This window comes from Apis mellifera, linkage group LG4 (genome assembly GCF_003254395.2).
Source record: "Apis mellifera strain DH4 linkage group LG4, Amel_HAv3.1, whole genome shotgun sequence".
Taxonomy (NCBI): domain Eukaryota; kingdom Metazoa; phylum Arthropoda; class Insecta; order Hymenoptera; family Apidae; genus Apis; species Apis mellifera.
The window spans coordinates 3,813,652-3,829,921 of record NC_037641.1 but is presented as its reverse complement, the minus strand read 5'-3'; the positions used below and the strand labels follow the sequence as shown (position 1 = coordinate 3,829,921).

Sequence of the window (16,270 nt, the reverse complement as noted above, 5' to 3'; positions counted from 1 at the left end):
TTGCGTGCATAAAGAAAAAACGAGTAAAACTTTCGAATCTCATTTTAGAAGAATAATTATTCCCATTCGAGACGCGGCGTAATAATAAAATGAAACCGTGCCGTCAGAGGAGAAGGAAAAAAAGAAAAGGTTTCGATCAACTTTCAAATCCCGTTTTCAGAAGAATAATGGTCACGTAAGTGGAAGAGCGTAAAATATCGATGCATCAACGACTTACAACGAAACGACGTTGAAAACGGTCGGGTAAAAAGCGGGTATTAACTTTCAAATCTCGGTCGGGGAAAAATCGATTGCCTCATGCAAAATTGTAATTGCGGCGACCGATGGAATCCGTCGTGCAACTCGTACAACTCGAGGAAGATTGTGCGGAAAACGCGTGGCGATTCGCGCGGCGGAATGCTGGAATCGCGGAGGCTGCGAGAGCGGAGGACCAGAACCGTGGGAAGCAAAAAGTAGCTTGAGAACCCGTACGAGCTACGATAGGCCGGGTGTATATACGACGGGGCTATTCCGGCTCTAAGGAGGTGTCGTTCTATCCCTACCTCGAGCCCGCCTACAGACCGGCCAGTTTATCATCGATTTCGTATTTATCTCCCACCTTCTCCACGCTCGCCTCGTTTCGATGACATGTTATCGAACCCGCGATGGCCTCGAGCCGATCGCGAGCAAACATCGATACTGTCCTCTGTCCCTTTCCAGATTATTTCCATAATTACGAGATAAAAGGTTAATTTTCAAACGGAGATTAATAATAAACGGATTCCAAAATTTCATTTTTCTGTAGAGAAAAATTTATCCTTTAGAGATAGATCAAAGAATGAATGTATCTATTAATTTATTGAAAGGAAGAAGACACGGATGTTATATTGTAAATGTGCAAGGTTTAATTTATTTCTAAAAAGAAAGAGAATGGATGGATCATTAATATACAAGTTCCACTTTTATAAAAACTAATAAAATTGTGATATTGAATAAAAAATTCGATGAAACAAGGGAAGCGTGATTTGAGATATTAATAATACGAAATTGAACGAATTGAAAACAATTCGGACGGTTCGAAAGTGGGTTAAACCCTTTGCTAGCCGGACGACGAGTCGCGAGTGCGGTGGACTAAGACGACGAGATGCATCAAATGGGGAGGAGAGGTAGTGGGAGCGAAAGAGTGCGAGGTAGGGAGATGCAGCGAGATGTTTCTGGACCAATGGAGAGGCTGCACCACCGTGACCGTATGCAAACAGCATCACCGCCTCCACCTCGAGTGCTCATCGAGTATGCAAAGTCCTTGCTACGTGCTCCGCCCATCCTGGTGGATGCCTTGGTACAAAGATCTCGAGACATGCACTCGAATGGCGTGGCATCGTTTATCCTTACCGTGCACTTTATGCCGAGCAACTTTTTCCCAAGAATTCGAGAACGCAAGAATCCATCCTCCTCCCCTTTTTCCTCTTTCGAATAAGAAATTCGTATAAGAATAATTCAAACTTCAAGTCATCTCGAATCTTCATTATTCTATATGTTTAATTTTCGTGCAATGAACATTCTATACAAAATTAAAAGATTGTAACAAAGTATTAACACTCGAATCTCTGAATAATTATTAAAGAATAAACTAAGATAAAATAATAAAACCAATTGTGACATCGTTTTGAACGATCTATATCATATACAATTATATTCTTATCGACAATTTCTTTTCCATCCAACAAAGATTAAGCTTCGACTTCGAAAATCCCCCGCTCGAAGAAATTAATAATCGATCGATCCGCGAGTTTTCCATCGGTTTTTCATTAGCACACAAAGGTGGACGAGGTTTGCGCATGATCGACATAGCGGCGCGCGACGTAAATCTCCACCCTCCTCGCCTGCTGACTCGCGTTTAGGGAAACTAATGGCAAAAAGCGGCATAATAATTCCGAATCGATCCACCGCTCGCTGCCACCCCTTATCCCGCATGTATGTATACAGCAGCTATAAGGCATCTCGCGATCACGTGACGTGGATTCTCGTAAAGGTAAGGACTGGTTGAAAATCCATTATTAACCCGGCTCACAGGGATCCGTAATAAACGGATGCGGTCGAGCCAGGAGGAGGGGAATAGAAGGAGGAAAAACGAATGTTGAAATTCGACATTTTTTTTTTAATCTCCGATTCCTTGTGCTATCTTAATTAATCTTTCATCGAAGAATTCTCGTTTTATAATTAGATATAAGAATAATACAATTAGAATAGAATAAAAATAATTGTAATTGAAATCATCAAGTAACAAAAATGGAGGATCACAAAATTTTAATAAGCCAGATGTTAATATATATACATAAGTAAATCCTGTTATCCAAGGCGGAAGAATTCTTCGTATACACGAAGGATGAAAATGGGCAGAGCGAAGAATACTAGCGTGGTACTTGTACGAGTGAAAGACCGAGGGTTTATGGTGGCCGTTATCGGAGTTATACCGACTACGGGGCTGGCCAGTCTCGCAGATATCAGCCACCCTTCAGCCTCGTCCTTTTTATTTTCAACCCCTGTCTCAACGATCCACGGTATCGAACGAGAACGTGTCTCAAAATCATTGATCATCGATGAATGTATTCCCAAATTTTGTATACCTCGTACGTAAATAAGATCAGATCAATTTTAGAAAAATTTACAATGTATTTGAAATTTGACTTGATTCATTAAACGACAAATTTATCGAAAATGACGAGCCAAAAATATTGGATAGATATGGGAACAAAAGGAGGGAGAGAAACTGGATGGAGGGAGGTTGCTGGCGTTATGCCTGCTCGTTAGAGCGGCGAGATCGGTGTCGCGATTCCGGCGATCGAGCAGATTAATGGTCATCGCTGTCACTTAGCCTCTGAAAATCGAGATTTATCTCGTTACTTCACCGGCTGTCTAATTGTTTAAACCGGGGAGAGCTTGGCGAGACTTGGCCCCCTCCCCCCGAGACTATAAAACACGCGGTGCACCACGTGTGTAGTGTACCACACCGCTGTTGCTCGAGATAAAACTACGTTTTGTCGTTGGTTTTTAAGAGATCCGTGATTGGATTAATCGAGAGGCGAAAGTCCTCGTTGTAACAACTTTCAACGATTTGTTAGATTATTCGGTGTTGTGTTAAGGCGTTGCTCATGCTTGTCTCATTTTGTTGGGGCAGGAATTTCCGTCTCTGACAAGACTCTAATTAGCAGAATCGAGAACGATTCGAAGATAGATGAAAGAAACGAATTTGGAGATAGAGATTTGCAATATTGAGATGTATATATATATTCGAAAGAAAGGGAAAAACAGGTCGTTTATAGAAAATTCTAGTAGATGTGGAGGAAATAAAAATTCTATTCATTCTCTATCTCTCTCCAATCTTTATTCGTATGGATAAAAATCTTCTCTTTATCTATTTCAAAAATCTATTTCCCTTCCATTCCTGCAAAATTAATTCCTCTTTTTCTCGGCCAGCCTTACATAACGATTCGCAATAAGTACACACTTTCGCCGATATCCACTTCTTGGCGAGAAATTTCTTGCAAACATTTGTTGCAAATCCAAGGAAATTCTCTTTTGAATGTTGGTAAGTAAGTAATAAGCGGCGCATCATTATCTCCTAAGATTCGTCTCGGTTTTAAAAGTATTCCGTTTACTTGCTGTTTACGGTGAATGAAAATCCGGTTTTCCTCTCTCTCTCTTCGAATCATCCTTAAATCATCCGCGTTGCGTTAGAAAGTATCATTGCCGATTCGTATCGCGGGAATGCGAATCTCTGGATTTGTCGAAGAGTTTTGTATTCCAAGGAAGGGACGGCGAGGATCAAAAGATCGACCCCACGCACTCTCATCATAGAAACTCTCGTTCTTCGCGTCGCATAGGAAACATTGCTGCAAGGATTACGATAATCGAAGTCAGTCGTTGTTATTATTCTGTTTGCATCTTCTCTTTTTTTATCACGATAAGAAATCAACATTTAGTCATTAATCATACAATCGATGAATGTATATTTCATCATGTTCGTTCACAATCAACGAATATCAAGAAATTTTCGATTTATCGAATAAATTATACAATTATAGGAAATAGTTCCCCTATTCCTTCGAAATCCAAAACATTCATTGATAGAAAAATCCTCCGCGATTCCCCGGTGAACGTGGAAGAAGAAGAAGAAGAATATAGAATACGGAAACGAACAGGTTGTTGTGGATCTACGATCGAAATTCGAGGTAGGAAAGGATAAATGGCCGAGGAATAAATGCGCACGTGCGCCGCGTGCAAACGTGAAAATTGTCGTGGTCGGAAAGGAGCGCGGGCGTGCGTGAGCCTACGTGCAAGATGATCGGCGCTCGTATGCACCGGGGCCCCCCGGCCGAGTGACCTGCCCGGCGCATCTGCGTAATTCGCAGCACGTGCATCTCTCCCGCGCGTTTTATACGGTGGCGGGCGGTGGTAATCGGTGGTCGCCGATCAAACGTCCGAATGGCCGACCCGTTTCTCTCTCGCCCGCCCTCCTCCAAATCCTCCTCGCTTCTTTGCATCGTGTTTGATCGAAGTGATTTGGAATTTTTGCATGATCGAAGAATCATAAGATTATAAAAAATAGTATAGAAAATTCGTGTCGATCTTGGATTTTTTAATGAAACATTGTTTCGTTTTAATATCACTACGGATATTTCATATTCAATTTTCTATTATTGAAGAAGAGATTCGAGGTTTGAAATACGAATCATCTAGGAAAGGTTCACGCTTATCGCAATTATTGCTTTTCTCCCTCGCATTCTATATATAATTATGTAAAAAAGAAATTACAACGATTTGTTTCGCTCGGTGATGCACCGCGAAATCAGAAGGGGGGAGGAGGGAAATTATGAAGGCTCATCCACAGACAGAAGGAGGAGGGGGGTCGCGATGAGGAAGGAAGCGTGTAATGCGCGTACATTATAAATTCGCCACTAATTGATGAGAGAATTTGCTAAAGCGTTAAACCGAGAATTATGCAACGAATTACGGTACGATGTAATTCGCCCATTGTGTGTCGTCGTAGTAGGAATTATACGAGCGAGCAAAACTTTGTTTCCCATGCATAAAACCAACCGCGATAACTTTATAACGTTACGGGGAGGCGATGTCAGCCCCGATACCTTCTTCGATCCGATAAGATCGCGATATCTCATCCGGATGTTTATTTCAAAGGCGGAATTACGAGTCTGGAGCGACGCCAGCCGTCGTAAATTTTGCGAGGCGAGAAAAATACCGTCGATTCCTTCCTTCTCTTTCTCTCTCACACGTATATATACTTCCTCTTTGTTTTTCTTTTTTGTTTTTGTTTTTCTCTCTCTCTCGTTTAACGCGTCTTTCGTTTAACGAGTCGTTGACAATATTTCCCCCCTCGTTGCCGGGAAAGTTTTCGAGAAGGAAGTTCTCGATGAAAATAATAAGATAGATATTTTTTAATACTTAATTAATCGTCTCTTCTCTTCGTAAATAATACGATTTTCTTTGATCGATCGTGTCTTTCCAAATGGAAGAGTTTTTCCTTTCCAGGATGTAAAATTGTGTTTCGAAGGAGATGTCTCGAATTTCGAGAGAGAGAGGATGGATTCTAAAAGGAAAGGAGGGAACGATTTCTATTTTCTTTTTGGACAAATTACGGCTAGTCGCGGGAACGAGGACGATGAAAAATGGGTAAAATCCACTTCTCGAGTCATTAATGTCGCGATATCTGTTTTACGGTGCCGCGTCTGAAACATAACTTCGCATGGTCGAGTTGCCCTCCGTGCGCACGGTTCAGTAACTTTTCCTTTATCCTACGAAACGCGGAAGTGGCCTCGAATTCCTCCGCCGCTATTAGCGACGACGATGCCTCCCCCCTCTCTCCTCTCAGGGGGTGTCGTAAAGAGCGACACGATTAGATCGTTTTTTTACGGAGAAATCTGATGGCGAGGGATGTGCAATGCTCTGTTCAACGTTTGTTGAATATTCATATGTCTTGGATGATTCCAAGATTCTTTTTCTCTTAAATATTTCTAGAGTAATTTGCATAAAGAAGGAATTATCGTTATTTTTTTCTTCCTATATTTTTTTTTTTTTTTTTTTTTTAATACGAAGCGCAATTTTCACGATTAGATTTGGATTTAATTTGACGTTAATTCATTGCTCTTTCAAAAAATTTATAGACATCCTGTTTCACTCGTGTCGAGAATGAAATGCAAAGAATGAATATCCAATAAAACTGCTGCCGCACAACGAAGCACAAGCACAAGATATGATCGCGAAATTTGAATTAATAGTAGAGAACACTATCAGATACACAGGCCTAACAGAATTCAGAAATGATACCTATAATTACTCACAATCCATAAAGTATTTCCTTTCTTCTAGAATCACAAAACATTTTACGACTTCATAAAACTTATATGGAGGTTTTAACGAAACAAAAATAATATCCGTGTTATAATATGAAATATGAATACACAACATAAAATTTCTAGTGTATTAGTTTTAAACAATTTTGTTATGTAAATTCCTTTCCTCTTATATCTTCTTATATATTATTAGATTATTCCTCCCTGCTGTACAATTATCTAAATAACCAGGATTAATACGCCATTTTCATTCGATGAAAAGGAAGGAAGAGGAAGAGGAGAAAAAAAGAAAAAAAGGGCATACCCCTTTCCATAACCATCCTCCCTTCGAACAATTCGAGACGAATCGTTGATACGAAATTTTTAACACTTTTCCTCGATGATATTTCAGAGAAAACGCTTCTATCTAAGCCCTATCCTAAGCAAATAAAATTTCTTCTCCTCCTCCTCCTCTTCCTCCTGGAAAAAAAAATCGTTCATAATGGAACGTAAGAGGAAAAGGGAACGGTACTTCTTATTCGAAGCAACGTGGAAAATGACGTCGCGGGGTGGTGGCAGGGAAGGGGTGTCCCACCGGCTAGGTGGGGAGTTGTACACCTCCGCGATCCATATTTTACAATATGGCCGGGGGTGGCTGGCAGGTTAGGGGGTGGCCTATAGGCGGCACGCTGATGTACGCAGGTCTGCCAACGATTGGTCGATAGTAACGCGACGATTCTCTCTCCGACCTTCTCTCTCCCTTCCGCCCTCCCTTGCTCTCTCTCTTTCTCTCTCTCTCTTTCTCTCTCCTCTCCTTCCCGTGATTTACACGCGCGTGCCGCACGTATGCAGATCCTCTCCTCTCCTCGAACAAGCCTCCCCACCAACAGCACACGCGTTTCAACCCTCCGGCCAGCCTATCCGCTCCTCTTCCAACCGATCCTCAAGGGTGGATCTTTTTACATTCTTCCTCGAGACGAGGGGGGGAGAAATGGCGGACGTACGATATAATATAATACTCGATGCACGAGCTTCTATTCTTCTATTCGAATGAAAGAAATGAAAGAAAAAAAGAAGAAGAAGAGAAGAGAGGGATAATTGATAAAATTAAATTAAATCATCTGAGTTTTAATTTTTTGGAAATTGAGAGGAGAGGGAAGATTATTATACGTTAGATCCCTTCTATCAAAAATCGGAATCGGGGATATTTTCCCCTTCTAATACTCGGAATAAAATTATGCATCGATAATCGGCCTTTCCTTAATTTTTAATGATTATAAAACAACCTCGATAATATTCCCCTTGACCTTCAATTAACTCGATGACACTACCGTCACCTTTAAATAATCTCAAACAACAATGAAATATAATTTTCAATCATCTTTTATGACCTTTAAGTAACCTTGAAATAATCTCCAATACCACGACTTGCATAGTTTGCAAATAACCTTGAGTGCTAGCCGATCGTCAGCTAATGTACCATATACACGGCTAGAATTATCAACCAATCTCACGCAATTTCACTATTACTATATTGGTGAGAATGACAACGAGAGTGAAACCGCTCTACCGCAAAAAAAGAAAAAAGAAAAAAGAAAGAAAGAAAAAAAGGGAAAAAAACTTCGCCCACGAGAACTCTCTCTCTTTCTCCTCCTTTCTCTCTCCTCCTCCTTCTCCTCCTCCTCCTCCTTAAAGGAAAACGAAGAACGTCAAACAAACTGGACTGGTAGGTGCATTACGTCCCCCGTACACGAACTCATAAGAAAACGGGACTTCGAAATAGTAATGATATTATGTTCACCTCCCTCCCCCTGAAAATGGGGCGAGAAACGCGTTAGGGGGAGGTGAGACGAATACACACACATATATATATATATATATCTCCAGAGGAACGAAGGCAAGGAAGGAACGAGACGAAGTGAGAGTATAACGAGAAACAGTGAGGCGGTGGACGGGGTAGTTGGAGGATGAGGAGAGAGAGGAATCCTCGGGACGGTAAAGGGAGGGTGAGGCGTAATATCCCGAGTAAAACTTTTCACTCAACGCGAGAATAGGGTTGGCTGGCTGCGGGCTACCGGAAAGCTGGAGGGGGTGGACGTGCACCGCGAGGGAGGAGGGGGTGGCCGACTAAGTACAAAGAATGTAATGTCCCCCCTTTCACCTATATATATATATATACACCATCGGATTTCACCAGCAGGAGATGTCCCGTGGAATAATAAGGATAAGAATGCCAAGGGGAAAGAGCTGGATGACCGACTACGCGAATGAACGAAATCTCTATCCTTGATAGAAGCTCCTCCACTTTTACTATTAAACCCTTTCGCTAGCCAAGTTAATATCTCTCTGAGATTGTCGCGATTTTAAAAAAAAAAGAAAGATAAGTCTGTTTCTCTTTGCTTCTTCGAACGAGGATCATTATTTAACCCTATCTTTTTTTCGTTTCGTGATCTCCAGGCGAAAGAAAAAGAGAGAGAGAGAGAGAGGTGGTGGGAGTGAGCGAGTTCCATAAGGGACACCGTGAGAATTGGAACTGCGTATGCGCCACCGGGGACAACGGGGCCGTGAGGAGCTCTCTCGACTAGGCTAGCGACGAGAAAAACTCACCTTCATTATGCTACCGGCATCGTAATATAATGGTTAAAATCGCCGTAAATGGCCGCGGCCGGCCACCCGTCCAGGCATTATACCGCGTAAGCACGCGCTCTCGGTGCGTGAGACACTGTGTGTACACGGGGTGTTGCAGAAATAACCGCGGCAGATTAGACCGCCGATACTTTTTGCTCTCCTACTTATCTCCTGTCGATCCCCGATCGTTGCAAAAGGGTGAATTTGGCGAATTGCGCGCGGGTAACTGACAGACGATTCCCAATTGCCCAACCAGCTAATACGTAACGAGCCTCGTTTTCTACAATTTTTACGGCCGTACCATGGTGAATCTGGAAATATACGAATTAAACGAATTGGAAATTTATGCATTACGCGTTTCTCCACGCGTTACGTGGTGAACGAAAAGATATCGTATTTATCGTATTTACGGTTTATTAATTATATACGTATCAGCCTCTGATATGATAAACGAAATGATCTTTATTTCAATTTTAAGTAACGAGTAAGTAAGTCCTCGAATTTATCATTATGCGAATTCTTCTCTTAATTCTTTTATCCGTTGTATCATCGTGGCTTGATTTCGGCTCGAAGTGACTTTTTTTTTTTTCGTTTCTTGTTTCTTCTTCTTCTGTTTCGCGAAGGAAGGATTACGCATTGTACAGAAAATTGCCTAACTGTTAGAATATACATAGGTTACGAACGTCTTATAATTTTATGGAGATTTCATGCGTGAAAAATATGAATAAACATCGTTCCCCTGAATTATACATGTTTTCCAATTTTCTCGTTACGTATTCCAGTTGCTCATCGCAGGCAATTGCGGAGGACAAACGAACGTAAGCTCTCTTAATGTACATACGGAATGCAAACGGCGATCGTGTTGCGAAACGGGAGAAAGTTACGCCTTCGAACAATCGCGCGCGCTTCACGCCGAGCGTTAAATCATCCTCGTTAGACGGCAAGACAAATCGAAACTGAAATCTGCTGGCCTAATGACCAGCATCATTTATTCCATCTCTCTCTCTCTCTCTCTTCATCCTCTTCGTTCAATTCGAAAAATAACACTTGGAATCTTTATCGATCGAAAAAAAATTCTTCCAATTTCCAAAGATGACCGCAACAGATGATCCGTCATTTTATTCAAAGATACTTGACAAATGTATCTTTCAAACAAGATTCGACTTTTCTTTTAATTCTTCAAGAATACAATACAAGCACGTTGCGCCACGATCTCCCCCCGAAATAATTCTATCCGCGTCGAAACACAAATATGCAGATGCCCATCCATATGTAAACGAAATGCAAACGATCGTCACCGATTCGTTGCAACAGGGAAAATTGCGAAAGGCAAAGTCGATCGTGGCGCACTGGTTGGCACTAATGTGGGAGAGCTATGCCAGAACCGCGAGCTGTGCCAGATATCCCGACCGTCAAAGCCGTGCAATCCGGCCTATCCGGATCATAAGCAGGTGGTGTTGTCAGGAATGCCAGAGGACTTGCCTTGGGGACTAATAATCGAACCGGCGTTGCGCGATCTTTCCTCCCTTTTTTCCCCGTTTAAGCAAGGAACGAGGGCGTATTCCAGCGAAAAAATAATTCAACCAGTTCGCTTTTCGTCTTTTTCCATTGTACCCTTCTCCTCGAACAGGTAAAAAGGGAACGACCGGTCAATTTATTAGATAGGCCGATTGTTGTTTCGATGACGTAACGTTTCAACAACAGTCTCCCTCTTCTCTTCCAAACAGTTTCGAGAACTGGTATTAACATTTTCTCCTCCAGTTTTTCTTACCGATCTAAAGTATCGGATTCTCCTTCGATAGGCCGATAATCTAATCAATACTTTTTTCTCACTTGAGTTAATTCGAATATTTATCTTTTTATTCTACAATTGCAAAATGAAGATCGTGTAAAGAAATATTGTAATAGCGATGAGCCGAGTTGTATCGATCGAGGCCGAATTTTTTCGCGGGAAAGGGGAAAAGGGAGAGGAGAAAATGGAAAAAACGAAATCGTTGTTACAGAGAGAGGTAAGATCGGTGCGTGTTTCACGATACGATCGGGCATCAAGCAAACGAAACGGCATAGTATGCATGCAAGAGCACGTTCCGCGGTTAATGGCGGGCATACGCGCTCGAGCATCCGCGTGGCAAGTAATTGAGTAAGCCATTGCGAAGCGTGAAATGCTCAATCGTAAGTAAATTACAGGGTCTGGCTTATTGAATAACATGGTACATAAACGTAATGAATAATTACCAAGCATACGCACAACAACTTTAGTGTTTTATGCTTATGCCAACTCGTTCCCCGTTTCGATTATTGGAAACTTTATCCTTTTGAAGTGATCATTGACACCAAACGGAGAATTTTATAATTTTATAATTACGAACAAATGGAAATTTTCTTTTAAAAGGTACTTCATCTCGATATTTGAATTATCCTCCCGGTCCTTTACACGAAACCTAACTGTAAAAAGATAATTATTTATCGATAATTCTCTTGGCAATTAAATTTAGTAATGAACTAAATTTTGAATAATTCATAACTGAATAATTCAGTTTCACATTAATATGATTGTAAAGAAAGTATACGTTACACGAGTAATTATAATTATTATAACTGTAATTGTATATATATTCCACGAATATTTGTACATTGAAATGATCGTTGACACCAAGTTTTATTGCTATGAAAAAACCATAGAAATTTTCTTTAGATTTTATATTAATATATATATTTAGAATTGAGAGTGTACATTCAAGATCCTCCATTCAATACCTTAACTTATAATAATAATAATAATAATAATAATTATCCGCCGATAATACCCCCGGCAATTAAACAACGAATTACATCTTTAAACAATCGATTAGATTATCATAATTATAAAAGCCAAGCTTTTAACGCTTTGAAATTGGATCTATTCTCTCGAAGAAACCTAATAATAATAATAATAATAACAACAACTTTTAAGTAACTTTGATTTATCCTCACCTGATTAAATTTACCGTAATAATTTCCTCCTCCTCCTCCTCCTCATAAACGATAAAACTAACGTTCTCGGCGTCACAATATTCGCGTAGCTGTATCTGAATCGATCACACCCTCTTTCCGATTCAGAAGGAGGTAAACGGCGGCACGAGCCGAGTGCAAATAGGCAATACGTCCGATTAGAAGCGAGGTTTATCTTGGATCTTAGCATTCCTCCTCCTCCTTCTCCTCCTCCTCACAGGCACCGTTGCACCTGTGAACCAGGTGACGCGGGTCGACCGTGCTTCTGACGGTGCTGCCCACCTACGTCGGTTGGATACCACGTGTCACGCTTCCCGCAGGAAGTGACGTCACCGTGTCACGGAACACGATGGAATGCACGGTCGCGATACGATGCCACCGCGAGCCACCTTACGGATAATAATCGCGTGATAAGATCGCGAACGCGGCCAGATTCTAATCCGCCAATATAATATAAACATTGGAGAGAGAAATTGCGCGGAGAGATACGGCTCGAGCGTTTTGTAAATAGAACGATGGCGTGTTACGCTTACGCTTAAATGTTTACATTTCGCGGGTTAATTGCGACGCGACCGCCGAGACAGGCGAACGTATATTCGAATATTCTCCGATATTATCGATGGATTCTTTCGATCGAGGAATAAAGAAGATATTCGCTCGTGGCTCGAATAATTATAATTATAAATTATAAGAAAATCGAAGCATGTGATTGTCGAATTTCTTTTGGAGAGAGATGAAGAGAAGGATTGTTGCGCAATTGATATTAATTTTCGAAAGTGGAGAGATGCAAAATCGAGGGTGGATTGGACGAGTATCACGTGTTGCACCGAACAAGAAGAGGAAGAAGAGGAAGCACCTTTCCTGCCATCTTCTGGAAAACACTCGTAACCGGCCGAGTTCCGTGACGGTTGAAAATCAATGAGCCCGACGAAGTAGCGGGCTGGGAAATTTATACGGTTCCACTTTTATGAGCAAATGCAGAGAATACGATTAAATCAGGAACAGGATCTTTATGGAAAGAGCGAATCGTACGATCTACGATCGTATCCGCCACTGTGAAGTAATGACTATTCAAGAAATCGTTGTTCATAAACAACGGGCAAAATCAAACTTTTTATAATAACCTGCGTAGTCTGTGTAAACGAGATCGTTCCTTTTTTTTTTTTTTTTCGTGAAAGAAAGAAAATACGTCTGTATTTAATTCTCGATCTCGATGATTTCAATATAAAGTTTCCTTATATTTCTCTTGATCGAAGGACGAGAAAAGATATATTTCTTTTCAAATTTGATGATTGAATTAAAATAATTTCAACGAATGATAGATTTATTTTCACGAAACACTTCGATCATATTACGCATCAATTTACGAGTTTTGAAATTTACCCGATTTTCGACAAACTCAAAAATTATCGAGAATAATCCTCCTTCCTCCTGTCGCCGCAACATTCAAGGATCATCTCGAAACACGAGTCCCACGATCGTACGACGACACTGGCCTTGCAACTTCTTCGCGCAAGACACGTGGAAAAAGAAATCGGCCCCGGCCTGCATAAAGAATGCAATTAAGCGAATCGTGTATTGTAATTAACGGCCATTCTCTTCTTCCGACAGATTCCCTCCTCGTCAGGTGCGTGCAAACGTGCTCACCTGAGTGGACGCGATCCGTCCTTCTCCTCCTCCTCTTCTCTCGTCCTCCTCTTTCTTTCGCCTCTCACATTCACGATCGCCCCATTCTTATTATTATTCTCCCTCTTCCTCTCCTTTTGTCGTACACCTTCCACTCGATTAGCCTCTCGAATTAGCGGCTACCGCACGAACGTGACGAACAAATTAACAAATCGAACGGGACTATGCGTCCCGAAATCCCCTCGAAAGAGAAACGAAGAAGTCTTCGATTTTGTAATAATAAGATAACAAGATCTTTAACAGAAATTTTACTGGCCAAAGATTCAAGAATTTTTATCAATATCGTTGTTGAACATGGAAAATTGATTCTATCGATCAATGGGTTTAAAATGTATAACGCTTGTAAATTGAATCCGTCGAGGAGGAGAAAAAAAAAAAGAAAAAACTTCCTGTTATTCCTGTCTGCGGTTAATTAAGCAGGCGAGCACGAGAAATCGAGCCCGGTCGATCGAGAGTTTATTGTAAAAATGCGAAGAGAGATGGATCTACATACAGCGGCTCAAATTAATTATTAACGTAAATCAACCCAATTACAAACTCTATTCACGTCTACTGCACTTCCGCCGAGGTCTGAGTCACTCGATTACATAAACACCCTCGCCGACGCTTGTAAACACTTTTATATTAAATTCTATATTCCCGGTTCGGTCTCGTACACTGCTATGCAACAATATATAATATATTCCACGATTAATTCTATCTCATCCCATGAATGCTGAACATCTTTTGTTTTCCGAGCCACCTGATCGCCTCCCATCTTCTGCACTTCGTACTTCTTTGTTGCCGGATACCTTGTCTTTCTTCAAGTTGATCCTTTTTTTTTCTTTTTATACACGTTGATAAGATACGAATATCTGTGACGAATTTTTTTTTTTCTTTTGACACTTCAAAGGAGCGTTCTTTTAAATATAATTCTACACATTTATGAATCGTATTCGATGAATTTTTATCTGAAAGGCAGTTTATTATTTTCAGAACGACATTATCGCGTTAATTCGGAGGAAGAGGAAAGGGACATATCGGCGAAGAGGAGAAAAAAAACAAACGAAGGGGTGGCTCGATCCCGCGGGTGAGTAATCGATGGCCGCCAATCAGTACGAAGCTGAACGAGGCGAAAGTTGATTCGTGTCGGTCGCAAATTCAATTAAAAGTTGCGGTTATTAGGTTGGACAATGAGTCCCACGGGCCCGTCCGCCGGGGGAGGCGGACAGAGGGTGGAAAAGAGGAGCATAGGTACGGAGGAGGAAGAAGGAGGAGGCGTCAAAACTAATGGGCTCGTTGCTGATTCCGCTCGGCTGCCACCTTGATTAAGCTGCTCGCGACGCTTCGAGAAAATATAATGAACGTCTCTTCTCTCGTCTGCAAACGCCACACATTTTGCTTTCTGTTTCCGCCCGCTACAACCCTCTCTCTGTATCCACCTCCGCGGATAGATAAGTTCGATTCAGAGGGATTAATTGAGAGAAGCGTAAATACGTTTGAAAGAAGATGTAAATACGTTTTTGTAATAGCCATCTTCTTTTTTAATCGATTAAAATTGAAACCATATTCGTATGGGATGCGAAGACTTTGAAATGCATTCTGTTCTGGCAATAAAAAAAAATAGGAGGAGGAAGACAGATGTTGTCCACGTGACAGATAATTAGTTATTATTATTTATTAAAAAAGAAGTTGCGAATGAGTTACGTGGATTTACACGGGTTTTAATAATTGAATAACGTTTGAATATATTCGAAGATTACAAGCTTTCTTCGTTTCAAATTCTTTCGTTTTAAAAACTATTATTTATACATTACACGATTCATAAATTGGTGAGAAATGGATCGAAATATTATTTCCAACTATATATAATCGGATCACGCGCGAAACGATTCAACAAAGGAACAATATTCTCTGCTCGAGGCCAAACAACCCACGTGATCGAAAAGGTTTTCTGTCGATCGAATCACGAAAATCGTGTAAAGCATCGATCATCGTGCAACGGTATATATCCTTTAAGGTAAGATCTCTCTCTCTTTTTTCCTCAATCTATTATGATAATCGAAGGTCTTAATTAAAAGAGCTTACAAAGGTCGTCGATATATAAAATGGTTCTCGGCACAATGCGAACAACAACACGGATAATAGCAGCCTCCTCCTCCTCCTCCTCCTCGACGCGGCGAATTGGCCGCAATCTCGGCTTGAGTCCCGAGATTAAGGGAATAAATATCCAGGCCCGATAATTGTATTGGTAGTTTCAGTAACTAATGATCTAAAAGTCGTTAGCACCGTTCGTGAAGGGTGTTGAGAGAGAGCCTTATACTTTTGGCTCTAGGACTCGAACTGAAAGAGGAGAAAGGAACGAAAGAAAGAGAGAGATACGGTTTCGAGGCTGAGAATGAAACTACGACCTAGCTACCTAACCTGCCACTAGCTACATCGACGCACGACCAATCCGATGGTAATTCACGATCGAGCCTTGGAGAATTGGAGGAACGAAATCGGGATGTATCGCCCTCGAGTTCACGCCGCCTGATGAGTGGACCGTCTCATCCCTTTGGGACCAGCGTTCGACGACGAAATCGGTGGCCCCATTCCTTCCAATACACTTTTCTTCGGCCCAGAATTTGAATTCTCTCCCTTCTCCCTCTCTCTCG

At 41.3% G+C, this 16,270-nt stretch overlaps 1 protein-coding gene across 2 annotated transcripts in view; it reads left to right on the top strand.

Moving 5' to 3' along the window:
* Positions 1 to 15,133, top strand: part of LOC102654745 — a 70,356-nt gene extending 55,223 nt beyond the window's left edge. Inside the window, exons 2-3 of one of the 2 annotated variants that reach the window (XR_003304505.1) lie at positions 14,610 to 14,703; positions 14,799 to 15,130. Coding sequence is in view for 1 of the 2 variants with exons in the window: in XM_006558675.3 (XP_006558738.3) it covers positions 14,610 to 14,703; positions 14,799 to 14,904 (200 nt within the window). In the remaining variant the exon portion in view is untranslated. Of the gene's footprint in view, positions 1 to 14,609; positions 14,704 to 14,798 lie in introns of both variants that reach the window. The other variant, XM_006558675.3, reaches the window with a different exon arrangement.
* The last annotated feature ends 1,137 nt before the right edge of the window (positions 15,134 to 16,270 follow it).